This window comes from Rhodotorula graminis (genome assembly GCF_001329695.1).
Source record: "Rhodotorula graminis WP1 unplaced genomic scaffold RHOBAscaffold_11, whole genome shotgun sequence".
NCBI classification, from domain to species: Eukaryota; Fungi; Basidiomycota; class Microbotryomycetes; order Sporidiobolales; family Sporidiobolaceae; genus Rhodotorula; species Rhodotorula graminis.
Window position 1 is genome coordinate 365,555 of NW_017264938.1, and position 21,476 is coordinate 387,030.

General features: G+C 68.4%; 7 protein-coding genes and 2 non-coding genes across 9 annotated transcripts; 3 read left to right on the plus strand and 6 right to left on the minus strand.

Moving 5' to 3' along the window:
- Window positions 1-307: 307 nt before the first annotated feature.
- Window positions 308-3,456, minus strand: RHOBADRAFT_55078 (uncharacterized protein; the record flags this gene model as incomplete). Its single annotated transcript, XM_018417657.1, has 6 exons — window positions 308-1,297; window positions 1,381-1,549; window positions 1,614-1,712; window positions 1,789-2,019; window positions 2,096-3,294; window positions 3,377-3,456. Coding segments are annotated over 6 exons (2,768 nt in total), but the record flags the coding sequence as incomplete, so codon positions are not given.
- A 486-nt stretch (window positions 3,457-3,942) lies between these two features.
- RHOBADRAFT_29041 (uncharacterized protein) lies at window positions 3,943-5,558 on the minus strand. Its single transcript, XM_018412847.1, has 6 exons — window positions 5,471-5,558; window positions 5,296-5,358; window positions 4,726-5,207; window positions 4,436-4,640; window positions 4,278-4,343; window positions 3,943-4,185 (listed from the first exon to the last, which is right to left on the minus strand). Exons 1-6 carry the CDS (start codon window positions 5,534-5,536, stop codon window positions 3,985-3,987), a joined length of 1,083 nt encoding a protein of 360 aa, XP_018269368.1. The 5' UTR covers window positions 5,537-5,558; the 3' UTR covers window positions 3,943-3,984.
- A 204-nt stretch (window positions 5,559-5,762) lies between these two features.
- On the minus strand, window positions 5,763-6,914 carry RHOBADRAFT_55080 (uncharacterized protein; the record flags this gene model as incomplete). Its single annotated transcript, XM_018417658.1, has 4 exons — window positions 5,763-5,961; window positions 6,085-6,495; window positions 6,575-6,729; window positions 6,904-6,914. Coding segments are annotated over 4 exons (774 nt in total), but the record flags the coding sequence as incomplete, so codon positions are not given.
- Window positions 6,915-7,162: 248 nt separating this feature from the next.
- On the minus strand, window positions 7,163-9,860 carry RHOBADRAFT_38487 (glycosyltransferase family 57 protein; the record flags this gene model as incomplete). The annotated part of the gene is made up of 9 exons (XM_018413530.1): window positions 7,163-7,426; window positions 7,517-7,643; window positions 7,733-8,263; window positions 8,324-8,371; window positions 8,448-8,582; window positions 8,658-8,722; window positions 8,812-8,985; window positions 9,061-9,278; window positions 9,347-9,860. The coding sequence occupies 9 exons, from the start codon at window positions 9,858-9,860 to the stop codon at window positions 7,163-7,165; spliced, it is 2,076 nt and encodes a 691-aa protein (XP_018269370.1).
- Window positions 9,861-10,375: 515 nt separating this feature from the next.
- On the plus strand, window positions 10,376-12,176 carry RHOBADRAFT_65432 (uncharacterized protein). Its single transcript, XM_018418706.1, has 4 exons — window positions 10,376-10,521; window positions 10,735-10,878; window positions 11,238-11,513; window positions 11,595-12,176. Exons 1-4 carry the CDS (start codon window positions 10,407-10,409, stop codon window positions 12,002-12,004), a joined length of 945 nt encoding a protein of 314 aa, XP_018269371.1. The 5' UTR covers window positions 10,376-10,406; the 3' UTR covers window positions 12,005-12,176.
- Window positions 12,177-12,322: 146 nt separating this feature from the next.
- RHOBADRAFT_55083 (uncharacterized protein) lies at window positions 12,323-15,996 on the minus strand (the record flags this gene model as incomplete). The annotated part of the gene is made up of 13 exons (XM_018417659.1): window positions 12,323-12,864; window positions 12,944-13,135; window positions 13,218-13,805; window positions 13,873-14,053; window positions 14,137-14,391; window positions 14,468-14,511; window positions 14,593-14,787; window positions 14,860-14,987; window positions 15,056-15,221; window positions 15,301-15,528; window positions 15,596-15,641; window positions 15,705-15,874; window positions 15,946-15,996. The coding sequence occupies 13 exons, from the start codon at window positions 15,994-15,996 to the stop codon at window positions 12,361-12,363; spliced, it is 2,748 nt and encodes a 915-aa protein (XP_018269372.1). The 3' UTR covers window positions 12,323-12,360.
- Window positions 15,997-17,722: 1,726 nt separating this feature from the next.
- On the plus strand, window positions 17,723-20,379 carry RHOBADRAFT_22398 (uncharacterized protein; the record flags this gene model as incomplete). Its single annotated transcript, XM_018412571.1, has 14 exons — window positions 17,723-17,850; window positions 17,925-17,984; window positions 18,053-18,181; window positions 18,329-18,411; window positions 18,502-18,634; window positions 18,670-18,707; window positions 18,800-18,902; window positions 18,973-19,123; window positions 19,213-19,292; window positions 19,364-19,474; window positions 19,552-19,680; window positions 19,748-20,024; window positions 20,098-20,209; window positions 20,279-20,379. The coding sequence occupies 14 exons, from the start codon at window positions 17,723-17,725 to the stop codon at window positions 20,377-20,379; spliced, it is 1,635 nt and encodes a 544-aa protein (XP_018269373.1).
- Window positions 20,380-20,572: 193 nt separating this feature from the next.
- Window positions 20,573-20,653, plus strand: RHOBADRAFT_t88. The gene has a single exon. It is a non-coding gene; the product is annotated as a tRNA-Ala (tRNA).
- Window positions 20,654-20,890: 237 nt separating this feature from the next.
- On the minus strand, window positions 20,891-20,982 carry RHOBADRAFT_t91. The gene has a single exon. It is a non-coding gene; the product is annotated as a tRNA-Pro (tRNA).
- Between the last annotated feature and the right edge of the window lie 494 nt (window positions 20,983-21,476).

Below are 21,476 nucleotides of genomic sequence, written 5' to 3' on the forward strand. Positions count from 1 at the left end.
TGTTCAAACATGAGAGCTTAGTACGTGAAACACACAGCCCCCTTGCGCTCTCTCTCCCCCTCGCCTTCTCTCGCTCTCCCCCGCATACCCATCCGACCTCGTCGTACCTGCCGTCCTTTCCACCTTTCTCTCTCTCTCTCGCTCTCGTCCCTCGCCCCTCGTCCCCCCCTTTCAGCTAGTCCTTTCTCCTCCCGACGTTTGTCCTCCTATCGCACGGCCTCTCGGCGACGTGCTGCAACCAACATGGCGTGTACAAGTACCCCGCTCTCCCTCGCAGCTCGTCGTTCCTCTCGAGGGAGAAAGAAAGTGAGAGAAAGGGCACGTGCAAGGCAAGCTGAATGAGAGCTACAGAGGCGGACAAACGGGCACTGATAGAAGACGCGAGTGAATGACGGAGAGAGAGGGAGAGGGGGGTAGAGAGAGGAGGGAAGAAAGAGAGGCTCAAGGCAGCGCGAACGCCTCGGGCATCATCTGCCGCATGTCCTTGACGCGTCGCTCGGCGTGCTTGCGCGCGCGCTCCTGCGCCTGCTCGTACGTCTCGCCTGGGTTGGCGCCGCCTTCGCCGGCATAGGGCGTGTACGGCTGCTCGTCGAACTCGGCGAGGAGCTCTTCGAGCGAGCCCGGGGCTGGCGTCGGCGGCGACGGCAGGGTCGAGTGGCTCGACCTCGACGACGACGCACCGCGAGACGACGACGACGCCGACGATGCCATGCTCGTGCTCCGTTTCGGCGAGCTCGCCGAGCGCGGCACGCCCGTCTCGGCGGGCACAAAGTCCTTGGCCGAGGGGATGATCTCGTTCCACCAGCCCTCGCCGCCGCCGCGGGCAATGCCGCCGGGAAGCGAGCGCAGGATCTCGCGCCCTCGCCGAATGCGCTCGAGGACGGCGCGGTTCTCGCTCTCGCGGCCCTCGTACACGCCGAGGCCGCCGAGCAGGTTCTTGAACGGGTCGATCTGCTCGAGCGCCTCCTGCGTCTTGCGCTCGAGGTACGACAGGGTGCGCGACAGGACGAGGAGCGGGAACGATGACAGGCGGCCGAGCTCGGCGAGGAGGACGCCTGCGGCCGAGAACGGCTCGGGCGGCGTCGGCGACAGGAGGGCGCGCACGGCGGCGAGGAACGGGATGGCGCGAGGGTACAGCGCCGAGCTGCTGCGCTCGAGCCACTCGGCGGCGTTCTCGGCCTTCCACGCGCGCTCGGACGCCGGCAGGTCGATGTTGAGGTCGCTGAGCGACAGGAGCTGCGGCGAGTTGGTCGCGGCGGCGTGCTCGAGGTCGACGAGGAAGATGATGAAGCAGACCCTGCGGGCGCGGCACGCTCAAGTCAGTTCTCGTGCCCCGAGCCAACGGACGGCACGAGAGAGAGAGAGAGAGTCGAGACGCACCGCCTGCGAGTCTCGATCTCGAGCCAAGCTCGCCAACACTTCTCGAGGACCTCGCCGTGCATGCCGGGCACGGGCCGGACCGGCAAGGCGCGGGCGACGAGGCCAGGCAGGTCGAGCGCGCGCAACATGTAGATCAGGGCCGAATGGAACGAGTGCGACAAGAGGCGCTCTGCAGGAGGAACGAGGACGTCAGTCCGGCGTACGAGAGTGGAGGGAACGGGCCGAGGACGCACGTTGCTCGTCGCGGTGGAAGAGGCCGAGGAGCTGGTACAGCAGGAGCGACTGCAGCGACGCGAACCGGTCCTCCCAGCTCTTCTCGTGCTCCTGGAAGCCTGCGTGCGTCGAAAAGAAGAGTCAGGCGTCGCTCAGGCGCTGAGGGGACACGAGAGTGAGGAAGATGGGACGGACCTCGAACGAGGAAGACGCGCTTCTCGACGAGCATCTCGTTGCTGAAGCTCTGGCCCTCGGGCTCGTACGCGCCGCCGGCGACGGTGAGCGCGAACGCCATGTGCGTCGGCAGCTCGTTCATGACGGCCGACGGGCCGTGCAGGATCGGGACGGCCGCCAAGAGCTCCTCGGTCGCCTTGCGAGCGTAGCCCGACAGGACGGGCAGGGGCGGCACGTGCCACGGGTACAGGTCTGCGGGGCGAGCGAGAGGTCAGTGGGTGGTGCTCGGGGGAGAGACGGAGAGACGAGAGGAGAAGCGAGGACGCACAGCCGAGGCAGAACTTCTGTTCGGGGAGCCACCAGCGCTGCATGTCGGGCTCGACGTGGACGGGCTTGGGATTGATGAGCCAGTCGGGGAAGATGGACGGCTCGGTCGGGAACCCGAGATCGAGCGCCGTGATGCCGCCGACGCCGCCCTTGTTGAAGTACTCGGCGAGCTGTTGCGCCGCCGGCGTCTCCTCGAGCTTGTTCGACACGGGCCCGGCGGCGTACCCGCCGTACGCGCCGACCGTCCCGCCGACACCGCCGCCGTAGCTGAACGGCGCGAACGCCCAGTCGCTGTTGGACGTGTCGACGAGCGCGACGGCCTCGTTCGACGCGGCCGCCTCGGGCCGCTCGTCGGCGCGCTGCGCCGCTTTGGCGCCGTGCCACGGGTAGCCCGGGCTCGCCGGCGTCGACGTCGGTGCGCCGAACGGTGTGCGCATGAGGTCCTGCAGGACCTCGGACGCGAGCACCTCGTCCTTGGTGAAGCTGCCCGTGCGCGACAGGCCCGGCGCGAGTGTGTCGTGCTGCGCGACGCCCTCCTTGAACGCCGACGTCGGCTGGAGGTAACCCGGGTACTGCCCGGCGGAGGAGCCGGCGGCGGCGAGGACGGGCATGGCCGGCAGCGCGGTCGGCGGTGCGCCGGGCGGCGGCGGCGCTCGGGCCGCTTCTTGCGCACGAGGTTGCGCGGCCGCAGTCGCCACAGCGACGCGATCCATGACGCTCAGGGCAGGCGGGCTGGGGAGCTGGGCGTTGTTGACGTCGGGCGTCGTGGCGGTGGTCGAGGCGGTCGTCGGGACCGAGTAGGGCGACGCGGACGACGGGGTGTGCGAGTCGGAGATGGTCGACGGCGTAGGGTAGTATGCGCGGTGGGGGACGTAGAGCGGCGGGGGTTGGGGTGCGGAAGGGTACTGCGGCACGTTGGCGTTGGTGTGATGGTCGAGGAAGCGAGCAGGCGGAACGGGGAGGGCGGGCTCCTCCTGCTGCTGCGGCGGCGGCGCCTGGTTGTACCACGAGTAGCTCGCCCGTCTCGTGAACGCCTCGTTCGACGGCGGAGGAGGCAAATCGAGCGACATGGCCGACGTCGAGGCGACAGGCGGCGACTCGACGGCGGGCGACCCAGTCGACGAGCCGGCGGTGGCCTCGCCCTCGCCCCTCGCCGCCTTGGCCTGGGCGCACGTCTTGTAGTGTCGCCGCAGAAGGTCGCTGCGGGTGTCGGGCAAGAGCGGCGTCAGTGTCCTGCAACTGGCGGCTTGTGACGAGCGAAAGTACGAGCGGAGCGACGGACCTGCGACTGAACGCGTGCCCGCAGTGCTCGCACTGGAACGGCTTCTCCCTGCTGTGCTTCGAGCGGTGGTGGCGAGCCATGTACTGCGCGGCGCGAGGCCGGGCGAGGCAAGGTCAGCTTGCGGCCCTTCGACGACTCGCACGAGGGGACTGGGGGGAGGCGCGGCGACATGGCGAGGGAGAGGCTCACCTCCTTGCGCGAAAAGGTCTTGTCGCAGTCAGGGCAGGGAAACACCTGCCCGGATGCACTGCCTCGCACCGCTGGCGGCATGATGGTCGGTTGCGTTGACGACGAGAAGGGCGCGGCGAGTTGGCGGCGACGACGACGCGTACGGGTGATGGCGAGGCGGGCGAGGTTGCGCAGGTGACGCTCCTGGTCGATGAGAGCTAGCTGTGGCGCTGCTGAGCGCGTCTGGGTGCAGCGAGTGCGAGGGAGCCGGTGAGGTCGCGAAGCAAGTGGAGCGAGTGGAGGTGCGAATCGTCTGCCGATCCGACCACGGTCCACCTGCGAGCTGGACGTTCTCGCGGTTGCACAGCAGCTCTCTGGCTCTCTCGGCCAGTCGAGGGCACGAACACGCTCACCAAGATGTAGCAGCCCGCCCGCGAGCTCTACTCGCCGCCCTGCTCGAGCCACGCCGCGTACTTCTCCAGCCGCTCCTCCTCCTTCTTGGCCGCCGCGTCGTCCTCGTCCTCGTCGCCGAGCCCCGTCCCGCGCAGGTCGACCCCCTGCCCACTCTTCTTGTACCGCTGCGAGCCGTCCATCGGGAACGCCGCGACCGTGCGCCCGCCAAAGAAGCGGCCGTTCATTTTCTGCGAGGAGGACGAAGGGGTCAGTTGAGCGGAACGTCAGCGCCGCCGAGGTGACGAGGACGAGTCGAGAGGGGAAGAGGGTGGGGACGCACGGCGATGCAGGCTTGCGCGGCGAGCTCGTCCTTGAAGCGGACCGTCATGACGCCCTTCTCCTCCTTCTGCGAGCGCGAGGAGGGCAAGACGCAACGAGTCAGTGCTCATGAGCGCCATGGACTCGCCGAGAGAGACAGGGAGAGGCAAGGGGACGCACGTCGTACAGCGTCACGTTGGTGACCTCGCCGATCGTCTCGCACTCCTCGCGCACGTCCTCCTTGAGGTCGAGCAGCAAGGTCGCGTCCTCCTCGAGCTCCTTGAGCGTGAACATGCCCTCAAGGACGACGACGCCGCGGTACTTGCGCGCCCGTGCGGCCGCCTCGGCCGGGTCCTCATCGTCGTCCGACCAGTCGCCGAGTTTCCTGCGCGCGAACGAGGACGAGCGTCAGACGGAGGCCTTGTGTCGCCCTCAGGGAGAGACAGGGAGAGGAACGAGGGGGGACTCACTGCCGCAATGCCGCCGCCTTCTTGCCCTGTCGCGCCTTCTGCTGGTCCGGCTTGCCCTTGCCCGCGCTCGTCCCCTCGCCCTGGCCCGGCCCATCCTCCTTGCCCTTGTCCGCCTTCTTGTTGTCCCACTGCGCCTCCTTGACGCTGATCAGGCCCTCGCCGCTGCCGAGGACGAGCTCGGTCTCGTCAAAGAGCCGGCACGCGAGCGCGACGCTCGCCTCCTGCAGGTACACGATGAGCGCCTCGCCCTTGAACGCGCCGTGCTCGTCCTTGTACAGCTTGACCTTGGGCTCGCCGTTGACGTCCTCGAGGATGAGGCCCGCCTTGCTGAACGTGTCGACGAGCTGAGAGGCCGTCGTCGACTTGGGGAGCGACGAGACAAAGATGGCCGTGTTGCCGCGCGCCTTCTTGTTCTTGCCATCGGCGCCGTCGGCCGCCTTGCGCTTCTTGCTCTTCTTGTCCTCCTTGAGCGCGACGGGAGCCTGTAGGAGGTATAAGAGAGGGGAGCGTCAGAGGGGCGCCGAGACGAGGCGACCGGGAAGCACCACGAGGCCAGGAAGCGGGACGCACCTCCTCGTCGACTCCTGCTACCGAATATGCCGCCTGCTGCTGCTTGACGACCTCGTCGGTGAGCTGTGGCGGTGATGAGAGTTGAGGAGAGATGAGGGCGGGGAAGAGGGGAGAAGGCAAGGGTCAGTTCGCTTCCCTGTGGCTGATGGAGGACGGCAGGGGCACAAGGACGCACCGCAGGCATCCACGCGTTGCGACCCTGGTCCCACTCGAGCTCGTTGCCGTTGGCGTCCTCGCACATCCACTTGCCCTCGGTGCGGTCGAAGTAGGGCTCGGGCGCGGCGGCTGCGGCGGCTGCGGCTGCGGCAGGCGCACCGGCGGTATTGGATGAAGAGGGTGCTGGGGCGGACATGCTCGCAGCGAAGGCGAGAGGTTGAGCGAAAGTGGGGAGGAAGCGAACGAGTCCTCGGAGGAGGAGGGGGAGACAGCTCTCTCGGTGCACGAAAGCTCTCGCTTGAAGGGCAGACGACTGAGACGAACGGAAAATGTACGGCTGTGCGCTTCTACTCCTTTTGACACTCCTCGCGTTCGGGTGCGCCGTCCTCCCACGCCGGCCGACTCGACACCCACTCGCCGACGGCTCGTTCTCGCTCGAGACGGTTACTCGTCCGAGTCCTTCTTGGCCTCCTCCTCCTTCGACTCGGCAATGGCCGACGAGATTTTCTCCTGCACGAGGGGAGCGATGGTAGAAGAGAGGAGGGATGGGCAGGGCGGGAAGGCAAGAGTCAGTTGGCGGGTTTGAGAGACGCGCTCGCGCGAGCGTGCGAGAGAGAGAAGAAGCGGACGCACCTGCTTGCCGGGCTGGCTCTCCTTCGCAGCAGCCTTGGCCTCGGGCGTAGCCTCGAGCTTCTCGTCGTCGGTCGCAGCGTTGGCCGGCGTCGGGGCGTCCTCCGTGTCGACCTTCTTGCCCTCGGCGACGCTCTCCTCGTCCTTGCCCTCCTGCTCCGGCTGCGCCTCGGCCGCATCGCTGTGGCTCTCCTCCTCGGCCTGGTTGGCCTCGGCGGCCGCGGCGTGGCTCGGGCTCGGCTCCTTGTCGGCCGCGTCCTCGGACTCGGTCGCCTTGCGCGACGCCGGCACGTCGTGGTGCTTGTCCGGGTGCGCCGGCGACGTCGCGTGCTTCATCATCTCGGGCGGCGACGTGAGGCTGATGAACAAGGGGACAAAGACGAGCGCCGAGCCGACGATCCAAGGCAGGTCCGACTGTTCGGCGAGGGAGCAAACGGGTCAGCAAGGTTCGCCTGGGGACGCCCTCCCGTGACGAGTGAATGTGAGGACGCGCCTTGGCCGGGGCGACGCCGGTGTGGTGGTTGTGCGCCATGCCGCGGGTCTGGCGAGCGGTCTGCTGGCGAACCTGGCGGCAGGTCGTGCGGAGGGCGGAGCGGGCGAACATGGCGACTGAGAGGTGCAGAGGGCTGGTACTGATAGAGAGAAGGACTGCAGGTGGCCACAGGTGGGCGGCAGGACGAGGGAGGGGACGGAAAGAGAGCGTCAGAGATGGGAAGGAGGAGAAAGACGGGACGACCTCGGCGGGTCGCCAGACGGCGCGGGCAGCGCCGAGCCTCGGCTCAGGCGCAGCCGAGAGGTATTCGCAGGCGGAGCGGGACTCACACGATGCGCGGCACGAGGTGTGCGGGCAGGGAGGAGACAACGGGCGGGGCTCGTCGCTCTTCCTCTCGCTCGCTCGCCGACGTCGAGCCGAACGCGGTTTCGTCGTCTCTCTCGCTTGCCGCTTTTGGGCGCTCGTCTAGAGCGTGCTGAACTATCCTCGCTCGTATCTGTGCCGCTCGACAGCGAACGGGAGAGTGACAGCGCACGGTCATTTTTCTGCGGCGGTCCGCCTGGACCCCTCGTCCGGCACGACACGGCGCTACCGGTCCTTGGCCCTCGCGCTCGCCGCACCCGGCACACCCGACCGTCCCACCGCTCCCGTCCCGTCGCCCTCGCCGAACCCGCCGACGCCGCCGAGCGCCCACGCCTCCTGGAGGAGCCGCTTGCCCGCCCACAGCCACGCAAGGCCAAACACGCCCGCCGAGAGCGAGAGGTTGACGACCGGGTACAGGTCGGGGAGGTGGGCTGGGGGCGGGGCGAGCGCCTCGAGCGAATGGACGGCGAGGATGAGGGCGTAGGTCGTCTGCGCGAGAAGCGTCGAGAGCGGGTCAGTCGGGGCTCGACTCGAGGCGCGAGGCCGGCAAAGGTGGGAGGCCGAGAGAGGGAGACGCACACAGGAGAGGTACTTGACGAACGAGGCGCGCAGCTTGAGCGGGTTGTAACCGATCGCGTAGTTCCACAGGGCGGTCAAAGCGAGGTACTGCGTCACGACGCCGTCGCGCTGCAGGAGGGGCCACATGCTGCGTGTGCGACCGAGATGTCAGTTGATGTGCTGCGCAATGCGAGACCCGGACCGAGAGGGCGAGAGAGCGAGAGAGGCTGGACGCACCTGAAGACGGCGACGTTGTTGACGAGCGCGCCCCACTCCCAGTCCATGCGGCCATACCCGACCTCGCGCGCGCCCATGAGGAGCGTGAGGGGCATAAGGGGCAAGAGTATGCTCTTCTCGTGCACCTGGAAGCTCAGGAGGAAGAAGGCCATGGCCGACAGGAAGAGCGCGTGCGGCACGAGGACGATCGTCGGCGCCGCCGCCCCGCCCACCGCCGCCGAGCCCGAGGCGCGCTCCCGGCCGAGACGGTACGAGACCCACAGGACGGCGCCGACGCTCGGGACGAGGGCCGTGCCCGTTGCGACGAGGGCGAGCTTGGCGAGCGTCGACGTCGGGACGAGGTCGCGCAGCTTGACGACGACGTTGAGCGCGCACCACACGTTGGCGACCTTGTCCTCGAACAGGCCACGCGCAAAGGGGAAGATGCGGTGCAGGGCCTGGCCGAACGTTGACAGCGAGGTGAGGAAGGGCGCAAAGAGGGCAAGGAAGGTGGCCGTGACGGCGAGGGCGAGGTTGATGAAGAGCGACGTGCTGCTCGGGATTCAAAGGTCAGTTCCGCGAACGCTGAGCGGTGCGAGCGAGTGTGCTCACCCTTCTCGGCCGCCGAGCCAGAAGCACTTGCCGAGCAAGTAGGCGAACCTGCACGTCGCGAAGGAGCTCGTCAGGTCTCATCCTCCGTGAACGCCACGCGAGAGAGAGAGAGGCAGGGACGCACACTGCCGGGGCGTAGTACAGGGCCATCTGCTTGAACCCGAGGCTGAGCATGAAGAGGACGCCGCCGAGAACGTCTCGCCCTGCCTGGAAGCAGTTGACGGACCACAGCGTCAGGCCGAGCATGATCGAGTTGTACCTGCGCGCGGTCGGAGACCCGGGTCAGTCCGAGTGAGGCGACGAGAGCCTGGATGCGCGCGAGACAGGGGCGCACTGGAAGTGACCGCTGTCGATGAGGATGAGGGCCGGCTGGAGGAGGACGGTCATGAGGGCGACGAGCTGCGGGCGCGTCAAGCAGGCGTCAGTGACTGAGCCCGTGCGACCCGGTTCGACCGCCCGCGACAGGAAAGGGGCGAGGGGGGACGCACCATCCTGCGCTGCGACTTGTCGGCCTTTGTCGACGCGCGAAAGTTCCTCGCGCAGTACACTGCGACGGCGCTGACCCACACGAGTGCGTCTCCTGCGACGACCGTGGCGCGCATCCAGTTCTTCATGGCGCCGTCGCGCTCGAGGGCGGCCATGTGGGCGTCCCACGCGGCGACCTCGCGCGACGAGGTCGTCGCCGAGTCGGGGCGGAGCGTGACGAACTGGGCCGTCGACGGGTGGAGGCGCGCGACGAGGCCGAGGAGGAGCGAGTGGTACGCGGTCAGGGGCGGGTAGTCGAGGCCCCAGTAGGCGAGGTCGTGGTAGTACCAGCGCGAGGGCGGGATCGACGCCGAGGACGAGGGCGCGGATGGGGCGTGCAGGAAAGGGAGGTGCGACAGTGACGACGACGTGAGGGCGATCCAGTGTCGCTGCGCCTCAAAGTCGCCGCGTAAAGGTGGTTGCGCGAGGCCTGCGGGCGGGAAGAGCCTGGTGAGGGAGAGTGCGAGAGAGGGAGAGGGGCGAGCGCGAGGGACGCACCCGAGTAGCCGCCGAGGCCCGTGCACCACTTGACCAAGACGACGACGGCGACGCACACGACGACGCTGTACCGCGCAAGCGCCGGCTGCTCGACGAGCCACCTCGCTGCCCTGCGCAGCGGCGAGTCGGTCGCGTCGGCCGCCCTCGCCGCGTCATGGCGGTTCTGCGCCTGCTCGGCGTCGCGCTCGCGCTGCGCCCGCCGCGCCGCCTTGCGCGCCGCGCGTCGCTCGCGGTCCTCGCGCGTCGGGAGCGCCGAGAGGACCGACAGGCCCGACTCGCTCGCCGAGTCCCACGCCGTCGGGGCGCCCTGCGGGTGGTGGTGCGGGTGGCGCGAGCGCGAGTCGTGCGAGTGGTGCGACGCGAGGGACGACTTGCGCGCGCGCAGGTGGAGGAGGTCGCGGGCGTCGGCGGCGGTGGAGCCCGCGGCGTTCCACTCTGTCGGGGTCGGGAAGCGCTGGAAGGCGTGCGGGTGGTCGCGCCGGCGCGAGGCGGTCGAGCCGGCGTACGAGGTCATGGCGCGTGGGCGGGTCGGCAAATCGAGGGTCGAAGCCGGCAGCCGGGCGGGAGAGGTGGGGAGGAGGAGGGAGACGAGGACGGCGAGGCGCTCGGCGAGTTGGTCGTCGGCGTGGCTGGTCTTGAGGCTGATGCTGCAGTAGCTAGGTAGCTGCTGTGCTCGAGCAGCACGGCGAGGGCGGGAGCTGAGGTCGACCCTCGGTGGTGCTTCGTCGTCGCTCGCCCTCGAGGCTCCTCGTCCTCCTCCTTCCCCCCGGCTCGCCTCTCGACCCGGCCCCGAGGCGAACAGCGTGCGTGGCTAGACTCGCGGCTAGACGACCCAGTCCGACCCACCGAGCCGCCCCGTCTCTCCCCCGCGCGCCCTCTCCCTCGCCTCGCTCCCCCGACGTCCTCCGCACCACCACCACCCTCGCCTCGTTCGCTCGCCCTCGCTCTCCCTCCCGCGCCCCGCCTGGCCCACGACGCGGCCATGCGGATCACCATCGTCGACCGCGACCCCAAAGGCGACAAGTTCAAGGGCGCAGTGTGGTACCGCGGCGCGGAATCCATGCTCGCCGGTGCCGGCGCCGGCCTCGTGTCGAGCATCGTCACCTGCCCGCTCGACGTCGTCAAGACCAAGCTCCAGGCCGGTGGCGCGAGCGGTGGATCCGGTGGTGTCCTCGGTGAGTCCACTCTCTCCCCCCCCCCCCCCCCCCCCTGCGTGCATGCTCGCCGCCGCCGCGAGTCGAACCTCGTCCGCCCTTTTTCCCCTCGTCGCCTCTCTCTCTCCTCTTCATAACTCTCGGCGGCTGCTCTCGCACGATCAAACGCTGATCATGTCGCCTCGTCCCGCCCTCGCCCTCGACCACGACCACCTCGACCGCGCTGCTTCGCAGGCATCACCAAGCACATCTGGCTCAACGACGGCTTTCGAGGGCTGTACCGCGGCCTAGGGCCCACCGTCATCGGCTACCTCCCGACCTGGGCCATCTACTTCACCGTCTACGACCAGGTCAAGGGCCGTCTCTCCGAGATTCGAGGTGCGTCCCCGCCGAACCTTTTCCCCCTCCCCCGTCTCCTTCTCCTTCTTCTTCTCCCTCGAGGGCTCAAGGGCGAGCCTCGACATGCGCCGCACGCCACGACGGGACTTGATGAATACCCAATACATCATGTATCCTTAGACCTCTGACGAACCTTCCGTCTCGGCGGATGAACGTGAACACGACAAACCTGCCGAAAGGCGCGTCTGATCCCGTCACGCGGCGGCGCACATGCACTCGAGCGAGGAGGACGAGGACGGAGCAGCACGGCCCCCGACGATGATCGAGACGCAGTCACTGACTCTTTTCTCATCGCCCTCCCCTCCCTCGTCCTCGTCCGCTCGTGCACACGACCACAGGTCCCGACGACCCGATCGCCCACATCATCTCGGCCATGACGGCCGGCGCGTCGGGCACGATCGCGACCAACCCGCTGTGGGTCATCAAGACGCGCTTCATGACGCAGCAGGTGACGGCCGGCGAGAAGCGGTACCGCCACACGTGGGACGCGTTTGCGCGCATCTACCGCGAGGAAGGGTTCCGCGCCTTCTACCGCGGCATGCTCCCGAGCTTGTTCGGCGTCGTCCACGTCGCCGTCCAGTTCCCGCTGTACGAGCAGTTCAAGGTCATGTCTCGTGCGTCCTCCTCCCTCTCCCTCTCTCTCTCTCCATCGCCCGACTCGTTCCCTGACTCTCCGTCGTCCCGCCCTCTCGCAGGACCAGCCGACGGCTCGGACATCCCCTCGTCGACCATCCTCGTGTGCTCGAGCGGCAGCAAGATGATCGCCTCGATCGCCACCTACCCGCACGAGGTCCTCCGCACGCGCCTCCAGATCCAGAAGCAGCAGCGCGCCAAAGCCTCCTCGTCGTCGGGTGCGAGTTCGACCCCGAGCGGCCCGGCGTTCGAGGGCGTCGTCAAGACGTACCACCGCATCCTGCGCGAAGAGGGCGTCGCAGGGTTCTACCGCGGCCTCGGCGTCAACTTGCTCCGCACCGTGCCCGCGTCGGCCCTCACGATCCTCACGTACGAGCTCATCTTCCGCCACCTGCACCGCATTGGCGAGCAGGCCGAGCAGGAGGCCGAGAAGGCGTACGCCGACAAGAAGAGGCGACGAGGCGACGAGTAGAGCCCTGCGTCCTCGCGTCGTCTAGATCTCTTTCTCTTGCTTTCTCTCTCGCCTCTTGTCTATACGCCCGCCTCGCACGCCGCCGGCCCACTCGATACCCCTCGTCGCCCGTCGTCTGTGTAGACGTGCCCCTCCTTCCACCTTGTTGTCCTAACACGTCGTTTTCGCACCGCATTCTCTCGTCTTGTCCGTCCGTATCGAGAGCGAAGACTCGAGACGAAAGCAGCCCCAGCGAGAGAGGGAACTTGGCGAGAAGCTGCCGCTCAGGCCTCGGCCAAAGTTGCTCTCCTCGCTTTCCGGCTGCTCGCTCTCCAAACTCGGGCGAGAGACCAGCCGTGGTTGCACCGCTCTCTGCTCTATCCAAACCGGATCCCCTGCGTCGGGTCCCACGCCCGGACCGCGGGCTCCTCCACCTCCTGCTCCTGCTCCTGCTCCTCCTCGACGGGCGCCGCCACCACCTTCTTCTTGCGCAGCGGCGTCTTGGCCGGGCGTGCAACGAGCGTCTGCGCGACCTCGTCGTCCGAGTCGGCGACGTCGACGACGGCGCGCGGCTGCTGCTGCTGCTGCCGAGTCGTGCGAGGAGCGCGCTCAGGCTCGGGCTCGGGCGCAGGCTCAGGCGCGGGCTCGGCGGCGGCGTGCGCCGTGCGGCGCGTCGAGCGCCTCGGCGTCGGAGCGTCGGGCGCAGGAGCGGGAGCTGGAGCTGGCGGGGCGCGGGCGGCGGGCGCGCGGCGGCGAGGGGTGCTGTGCTCGGGGGACAGGGCCGGTGCGGGTGCGGGCGAGGGGGCAGGCGAGGGCTGAGGGGGAGGTGCCGAGAGCGCTCGAGCGAGGTCTTGAGCTTCGGCGGTGCGCGCGTAGTCGAACTGCGAGGGCATGTCAGGTCGGCAAGGGTGCTTAAGCTTCTCGCAAAGGAGAGAGAGAGAGAGAGAGTCCGGGACGCACCGACTTGCACGCGTCCCTCAGCTCGCCGAGGAGCTTGCTCAGGTCGGCGTAGAAGCGTAAGCCCTCCTGCAGGTTCTGCAGCATCTCGAGGAACTTGTCGCCCGCCGAGGCGTAGTGCGCCGTCGCGCGTTCGCGAGCTTGTTGAGCCGAGGATGGGGCGGCCGAGGCGGAGCGGAGCGCCGAGTGCTGCGCCTGCAGGGAGGAGGGCGATGTCAGGCTCCGATCTCGAGGCTGAACGCTCGGTCATCGAAAGGGAGAGGAAAGACGGGCGCACCTTGATCTCGCCGAGCAGGTCCTCCTGCCGCGCATCGCTGCGCCGCATCTCCTCGTCCCACACCCGCATGAGCGCTTCGCCCTCGCGCTCGAGCAGCTCCTCGTACGCCGCTGGCCCGGCGCCTTCGACCTGGCCCCCCTCAGACCCCGCCGCGCGCCGCTCAGCCTCGCGCAAGACCTTGTCCCGGATGTCGCCCTGCGCGACGCTCGTCCTCGCCGCCTCGACGACCCTCGCCCTCGCACTGCGCACGTCGGCGAGCTGGTCGAGCAGCGCGCTGAGGGCACGCCGCGCCGCCCGCTGCGCCTCGGGCACCTCGCCCGCCGGCGACGCTCCCGACGACGGAATCTCGCGCGCGAGCGCGGCTTGGCCGCCCTCGAGGACGCGCAGGGCACGCTCCCACTCGCCGAACTTGGCGCGCACGACGGCGTCGCTCTCGGCCGCCGACGACAGGACGGCGCCGAGCTGCTGGGCGCGCTCGCGGAGCGGGGCGGCAGCCGCCGACGAGGTTGGGCGGGTCCAGCGGAGCGAGCCGTGCCCTTGGCGGTGCGCGTCGTCGCTCGCTGCCTCGCGGTCGAGCGAAGCGGTCGCCTGCAGGGTGCAAGGACCCGTCAGGACAGGGCACGACGGGCAAAAGGAGAAGGGGGGTGGGACTCACCTCCTGGAGCATGCGCATGTTGACGTCGGCGACGCGCCGCACGTCCTTCATCATCGTCTCGAGGCGCTCAACGCCGCCCTCGGCCTGGACACGCGTGGCCGCATCGAGGACGGCGGCCGGGACGCCGAGCGGTTGCTGCGACACCTGGAGCGAGGCGGGCAGGTTGAGCTCCTTGAGCAGACTGTGGCGCATCGCAAGAGTCAGTCAGTCGCTCAGGGAGGATGTCCGAGGTTCGAGAATGAGTGGGAGAGAGAGGGAGCGCACGAAGAAGCCGTCGCGTCGAGGTCCTTGGCCGGGCCCGCCACCTTGTCGTCGAGCCAGCCGCGCTTGCGGTCCTCCCACAGGTCGAGCACCTCGGCGACCTCGCGCGGAACGAGGGCCGCGAAGAGCGGGTTGCGCAGGTGCGCGAGCGGGTCGGCGAGCTCGGGGGCGAGGGTCGGGCGTGCGAGGGCGGCGGGAGCGATGACGGGAAGGGATGAGGGAGGGGTGGGCGTCGCGAGGTAGATGAGGTCGTTGTCCCTGCAAGGGGGTCGCCGAGTGGGTCAGGGATGGGCGGATCGGGCGTCGCGCGTGCGTCGAGAGGGAGAGGGCTCACTTGGTCGCACGCGCCAGGTTCTCGGCGACCGTCTTCTGCAGGCTCTGGGTCCGTGCGCCGTCTCGTCAGGGCGCGGTTCTCGGCGGCGGTCGATATAGAGAAGGAGGAGGACCCGTCCGACGCACCTTGAGGTCGTGCATGACGGCGTCGGGCACGCCGCGCTTGCCGAGGAGCGCCACCTCCTTGAGCTTGACGTCGGCGAGCTGCAGCCGGCCGAGCTCGTCGCCGTACCGGTTGGCGCCGAGGTCGTCGAGCGAGCGGCGGTAGTGCGCGACGGCGGTAAAGTGGGCATGCTTGACGGCGAGGTAGCGCATGATGTCCTGCGCGCGGGAGGAAAGGCTGGGTCAGGGTCGGGACGTCCTGACCTGCGAGGAGGCGAGGCGTGAGCGCACCTCGGGGAACGCGAAAGGCTGTGCGTTGTCGGACCCTGCACGGGCGAGCTCGGCTGCATCGCGCGCCGCGGCGTACAGCTCTGCGACCCGCATGGCGACCTTGGCGACCGTGCCGTTCTTGAGGCGGTCTGCAACGGAGCTCACGAGGGTCAGGGCACGCTCAAGCGCGGCAGGAAACGGAGAGACGAGGACGCACCCATGACGGCCTTCTGCCACGCGACCTCCTGTGCCTGCGCGAGGCACCAGTCCCGGAGCGCCGACAGGTTGGGCGCCGACAGGTCTGCGGGCGCGGGCCCGCCGTGGAGCGAGGCCGTGAGGCGCGGAACGAGCGTGACGAGATGCGCGAGGACGCCGGCGGCGTTCTGTGTGCGCGGCAGTGGGAGCGAGGTCAGTGAGGGTGAGAGTGAGGGAGGGAGGTAAGGACGAGCAAGAGGGACGCACCTGGTACGACGCGATGGCGGCCTTGATCCCCTGCTCGTCGCTGCGCCTGCGCTCGGTGCCGAGAATGGCATGGAGCGCCGCGAGGTTGTACAGGACGGCTGCGCGCTCGTACTCGAGGTTGTCGAGCGCGAGCGGCGGCGAGAGGGCTGGGAAGGCGCCCGTCGCGCCGGCGGACGGGAGCGAGGTCGGCGCCGTGAAGAGCGGGTACCACGGGAAGGTGACCGAGGTCTGCGCGCAGGGAAAGAACGTCAGGGAAGGAATGTGGCTCTCGGGAGAGAGGGGAGGGAGAACGCACCTCGACCGGGAGCTTGGTGAGGACGAACGTGAGCTGGCCGTAGTACCTGCGGTCGGCGGTCAAGGGTCAGTTCGTGCGCCTGGAGGAGGTGAAAGAATGCGCGACGCACTCTTGCAGGAGCGGAACGGTGGCCTGGTTGACGAGGGCGAGTCCCGACGAGCCAAAGATGCGCTGGCGCAGGTCTTGCCAGGTGCGGGCGTCGTGGCGGACGGCGTCCGGGTGGGTCGTGTCGCTCGAGTGGGTGACGTGCTGGAGGATGTCGTCGGCGAGGGACGGCAGCTGTGGTGCGAGGCGAGGTGAGCGGGGAGGAGGAGGAGTGGGGGAGGAGGGAGGAGGAGAGCGGGGCGCACTGGATCGGTGGCCTTGAGGGGCAGAGGCAGCAGGTTGGTCGGAGCACTCATGGCTGTGCTCTGGAACACCGAGCAGCTCGGGCGAGGAGAGCGAAGGACCGGCACCGCCTCATCGCGTTCTCCCCCTCTCCCCTCTCTCCTCCACACCCACCATGGCCAGTGAGCTCTTCGGTGCCGCCTCCGCATAGCGAGACCTCCACTGACAGCGACACACCCTGCCACAGCCGACCAGGACAAACTCGCCCAGTTCGCCTCCATCACCGGAGCCAACCTCAACCAGGCCTCGTTCTTCCTCGACTCGGCTGGGGGCAACGTCGAGGTGCGCACCACTCGTCCTCTCACCCGCGTTCCACCACACTGACCCAGCTCCTCGCGCGACAGGCCGCCGTCGCCGCCTTCTTCGACAACCCCCAGGGGAATGACGACGCTGCCGCCGCCGCAGCGGCTCAGGGCGGTGCCCCTCCCGCCCTCGCCAGCCCTGCACCCGTCCGCGCGGCTCAGCCTGCGCCCACCGCCGCCGCCGCCGCCGCCGCCTCGTCCAACCCGCGCGGCGCCTACACCCTGAGCGGCGCGCCCGTCGAGGGCCTCCCCGCCGGCTGGGGCGGCACCCGCTCCTCGAGCGCGTGCGTCCCTCTCCTCTCCTCCTCTCTGGCTCCAGGAGAACCCTTCCTGACGCTCAAGCCCCCACGTGCGCCCCACAGCTCGACCTCGCGCTCGGCGACCCCGTCCAACCCGATGCGCTCCAACCAGGCGCCGCGCGTCACGGGCCTCCGCGACCTCAACTCGGCGGCGGCCGGCGCGGGACCGTCTGCTGGTGGCTCGGGCGGCGGGTTCGGCGGCTTTGGCGGGCGCGCGATGGGCGGCGACGACGACAGCGACGACGAGGACGAGTCGAGGGACCCTGCCACCTTCTTTACCGGCGGCGCAAAGAGGTGCGCCCCCTCTCGTCGGCGCTCGTTAGCCGCACAGGGCACTGACGCTATTACGCACGCAGTGGGCTGTCGGTCGAGAACCCGGACGACCGGCGTGGCGCCGGCGGCATGTCCGACATGGTGCGCCAGATCCTCAACCAGGCTCGCCAGTGCGTCTCTATCGCCTCCATGTGTCTCGCTCCTCGTCCCCTTACCTCGAACTGACTCGTCACTGCGTGCAGGGGCTCGCGTCGCCTTGCTGGCGGCGAGGACGAGCCGGCGCAGGCGGCATCGGGCTCGAGGTTCTTTGGCGGCAACGGTTCGTCCTGCCTCTCGCCTGCTCCTGCGCGTTTCGACGCACGCCGACTCACAATCGTTCCCGCCCCTGCAGCGCACACGCTCGGCTCGGACGAGACGCCGTCGACCTACATCCCCGACCCGACCGCCCCGGAGGCCGGCGCAGAGCAAGACGACGAGGAGGAGGAGGACGAGGTCGCGGTCCGCCACCTCACGTTCTGGCAGGATGGCTTTTCGATCGAGGACGGCGACCTGATGGACTATGACGAGCACCGCGAGCTCCTCGCCGCCATCCAGTCCGGGTCCGTCCCTCCCTCCCTCTCTCTCCTCGCGCTCCCGTCGTGCTCCCAGCCTGACTGACCCTCCCTCTTGCTTCGAGAAACAGCCGCGCGCCGCTCAGCCTCCTCAAGGTCAAGCACGACCAGCAGGTCGAGCTGCGCATCGCCGAGCGCCGCGGCGAGAAGTACGTCCGCCAGCCCCCGCCGCCCCAGGGCCCGTTCGCCGGCTCGGGCAACCGCCTCGGCAGCGAGGCGCCCGCTTTCGCCACGACCTCGTCCTCGTCGGGCGCCATGCCCGGCTCGCTCCCGACCGCGACCGCGACCAGTGCGCCGAGCGTGACGCCGTCCGAGGTCAAGTTCGAGGTCGACCGCTCGCAGCCGACGACGCAGCTCCAGATCCGCCTTCGCAACGGCGACCGGTGCGTCCCCCCTTTCCCTCTTCTGCTTCTCTCTTTTGCGCGACGCCATCCTGACGGTCTCGAGGCGCACGCAGCATGGTCGCGACGTTCAACCAGTCGCACACGGTCGGCGACATCCGCAGCTACATCAACGCGTGCGTCCTCTCGTCTCCCTCTCTCTCTCCCCTCTCGCCGGCTGGCTAACCCTCGGTGCCGCACACAGGTCGCACCCGGGCGAGGCGACGTCGGCGTACGTGCTCCAGACGACGTTCCCGACCAAGGACCTGACGGACGACGGCGCGACGCTCAAGGACGCGGGCCTGCTCGGCAGCGTCGTCGTGCAGCGGCCGGCGTGAGGCGGCGCGTCGGTGGGTAGCTCGAGGGAGTGCAACGCTTGATTCAGTGCTTGAGACTCGGGTAGAGAGAGAGGCGCGAGGAGAGTGCATGCGCCCGCGTCAAGGAAGGACGCCTCCCTCTCGCTCGCGCAACCGCTGCCCAGCTTTCACTCAACCGCTCCTCGCACCTCGCACACCATGCCTGCCACGTCCAAGGCCGTCATCCTCATCGGTGGTCCCTCCAAGGGTGCGCCGCGAGCTCGCCCCGTCCTTCACCCGCGCCGTTGCTGACCCCCTCTTCCTCGTCCACCCACCCCCATCCCGCTCCCCGTCGCAGGCACCCGCTTCCGACCCTTGTCGCTCGACGTCCCCAAGCCCCTGTTCTCGATCGGTGGCCGCGCCATCATCTGGCACTCGCTCGTCGCCCTCAGCCAGTTGCGTCCCTCCCTCTCGCGGATCCCCGATCGAACGTGCTGATCTCCCCCGCCAACACCTCGCCTTGCAGCGTCGAGGGCTTGAACGAGGTCCTCCTCGTCGGATTCTGTGCGTCCCGCGTCGTCCTCTCCTCGCCCCGAGGCGTCGAGCCACGACGGGCTTCGAGCTGACCCTCCTCCCTCTTGCCTCGCCGCCAACAGACGATGAGTCCGTCATCGCGCCGTTCGTCAAGGAGGCGTCGCGCGACTTCCCCAACCTCTCGGTTCGCTACCTGCGCGAGTTCCAGCCTCTCGGAACGGCCGGGTGCGTCCCCTCCCTCTCGCTCTCTGCCGACGAGCCTGCACTGACGCACTCTGGGCGACGACGACGACAGTGGCCTGTACCACTACCGCGACATGATCCTCAAGGGCAACCCGGACCAGATCTTTGTCCTCCACTCGGACGTCGTCTGCGGCTGGCCGTTCGAGGAGCTCCAGAAGTTCCACAGCGGCCACCGCGGCGTCGGCACCGTCATGGCCGTCAAGGTGCGCCCCCTCTCTCACTCTCGCACGTGTGGCTTTTCGAGGGGCTGCGAGCGCCGAGAGCTGACCGTCGGAGAGTTGGTCGGACGCAGGTCCCTCGCGAAGAGGCGAACAAGTTCGGCTGCATCGTCGTCGACCAGCAGACGTCGCAGGCGAGGCACTTTGTCGAGAAGTGCGTCGCTCTCCCTTGTCCCCTTTGGCCGTCGCGCGGGAACTGACACGAGCGTGCGACGCCCTGCGCAGGCCCGAGGAGTTCCTGTCCGACACGGTCAACGCCGGCCTGTACCTCTTCGACTCGGCGCTCCTCTTCTCGTCGATCCGCGAGGCCATGGAGGACAAGGTCAAGCGCTCGGCGTGCGTCCCTCTCTCCCCCTCTGCCCCTCAAGAAGACCTTGCGACGGTGGGTGCTGACAAGCGCCTGCACCCCGCAGCGACGACCCCGAGGCGACTGGCGACGAGCAGCTCCGCCTCGAGCAGGACGTCCTCTCGCCGCTCGCGCACTCGGGCAGGCTCTACGCCTTCCAGACGACGTCGCCCTGGGTCCAGATCAAGAGCGCTGCGTGCGTCCTCGTCGTCCCTCTCGGTCGCTCGGTGCCGGGTCTGACTCTGCTCGCTCTCGCCCCGCAGCTCGGCCATCCCGGCCAACGCCCTCATCCTCGCGTCGTACAAGACGACCAACCCGTCGCTCCTCCGTCGCCGCTCGCCGACCATCCTCGCCAAGTCGCGCGCCGACTATTCGAAGAACAAGGGCCCCGAGATTGTCGAGCCGTGCTTCATCCACGAGGACGCCCAGATCGACCCGACGGCCAAGATTGGGCCCAACGTGTCGATCGGCAGCGGCGTCAAGGTTGCCGCCGGCTGCAGGGTCAAGGAGTCGATCCTCCTCGACAACGTCCTCCTCGACGTGCGTCCCCTCCTCTTTCGTCGTTTATCGAGCAGGCGTTCCTGACCCGTCTGGACTCGGCCTCCGTCTGCAGAAGAACTCGTGCGTCCTGTACTCGATCATTGGCGAGTCGTGCAAGCTCGGCCCGTGGTCGCGCGTCGAGGGCGCCCCGCTCGTCGGCGACAAGCAGAGCATCGCCATCCTCGGTGCGCCCCCTCTCGCTCTCTCTCTGTCCACGTCCACGAGCTGACTGAGCACCCTTTCCTCGCGCACAGGCAAGGACGTCTCGGTCCTCAAGGAAGTCCACATCCGCTCGTGCATTGTCCTCCCGAACAAGAACCTCTCGCGGTCGGCCAAGAACGAGGTCCTCCTCTAGTTTAGAGCCCCCTTCCTCTTTTGCATTGTGAATGGACAGTCTCCTCGTTGCGCCACGAGCTTGTCGAGGCCAACGAGAGCGAGAGCGCTCGAGAGGCCAGCATTGCTGCATGGGTGAGTCAGAGCGCCGGAGCTCGCTTCTCGCCGCTACACGAGGATTGTGAACGTACTCAGCCAGCCGTCCTTCCACGAATGGGGATGTAACTCAGTGGCAGAGTGCCTGCTTCGCATGTTGTGCTTGCATGAAGTCCAGGGTTCAACTCCCTGCTTCTCCATTGCTTTTTGCCGCGCGTACTTTTTAAGTACTGCGCGGCTCGTACGGCTTGCGCCGCTCCTTTGCCTGGAGCGGAAAAAGCCAACGAGCACACGGCTGAGGCGTGACACCGCGCATCGGTCCAGTCGCACAGTTGAGCTCTTCGACGTCGAGTACACGCGCGTGCGCGAGCCTCTCTCCCGCTGGCCTGTCGCGCGGCCTCTCCCCTGGAGAGAGGGAGAGCGGCAAAAAGTAGACGGGGCCTAACCGGGGATTGAACCCGGGACCTCTCCCAAATTGTCAAGCTGCGCTCAACCCTAAGAGAGAATCATGCCTCTAGACCATCAGGCCCGTTGATAAGTACTTCAATGTACCTTTGCACAAGCATCAAGCACTGCGGAAGGGCACGCCCGCGCGGCAAAGTGCGAAAGCGGGCGCTGATTCCGCGCCTCGTCGGACTCAGCTCCTTGAGTAGCTGCGGAGCTGAGGAGCAATCTGAGCCGCACAAGTTGCCGTCGAAGCCAGAGTCGAGCCGACTGAGAGCTTGAGAGTCGACGCGAGAGCCGGACGCGCTGCTTGGGGCACGGACGCTGCATGAGACGCTGCGGTTGCTGGCTGGGCGCTGCCGCGCGGTCGCTGCAGGAGCCGCTGAGCGAGGCGCGGAAATGCTTCGAGACGCTGCAAGAGGCGCTGGTTCCTGCGCGCTCAGCGTCTGCGCTCGGGCCCGCCCAGCGGCTCCACCAGCGTGACGACGTACCCAGACCGCTCCTGCTCTCACAGCTTATCTGTCCAGTCTCTGCGCTCCGTATAGAGTGTCACATCGCCGGGCTTGGCGCTGCTCTACG

Bases quoted from the DNA above. Each gene is read 5' to 3' on its own strand.
- RHOBADRAFT_29041 (XM_018412847.1), bottom strand. From the start codon at position 5,536: ATGTGCGAGGACGCCAACGGCAACGAGCTCGAGTGGGACCAGGGTCGC. The intron at 5,208-5,295 runs GTGCGTCCCGCT...TACCTCCTACAG, and splicing joins TAGCAGGAGTCGACGAGGAG to GCTCCCGTCGCGCTCAAGGA. The intron at 4,641-4,725 runs GTGAGTCCCCCC...GTTCGCGCGCAG, and splicing joins AAGGCGGCGGCATTGCGGCA to GAAACTCGGCGACTGGTCGG.
- RHOBADRAFT_65432 (XM_018418706.1), top strand. From the start codon at position 10,407: ATGCTCGCCGGTGCCGGCGCCGGCCTCGTGTCGAGCATCGTCACCTGC. The intron at 10,522-10,734 runs GTGAGTCCACTC...GCTGCTTCGCAG, and splicing joins TGGATCCGGTGGTGTCCTCG to GCATCACCAAGCACATCTGG. The intron at 10,879-11,237 runs GTGCGTCCCCGC...ACACGACCACAG, and splicing joins CCGTCTCTCCGAGATTCGAG to GTCCCGACGACCCGATCGCC.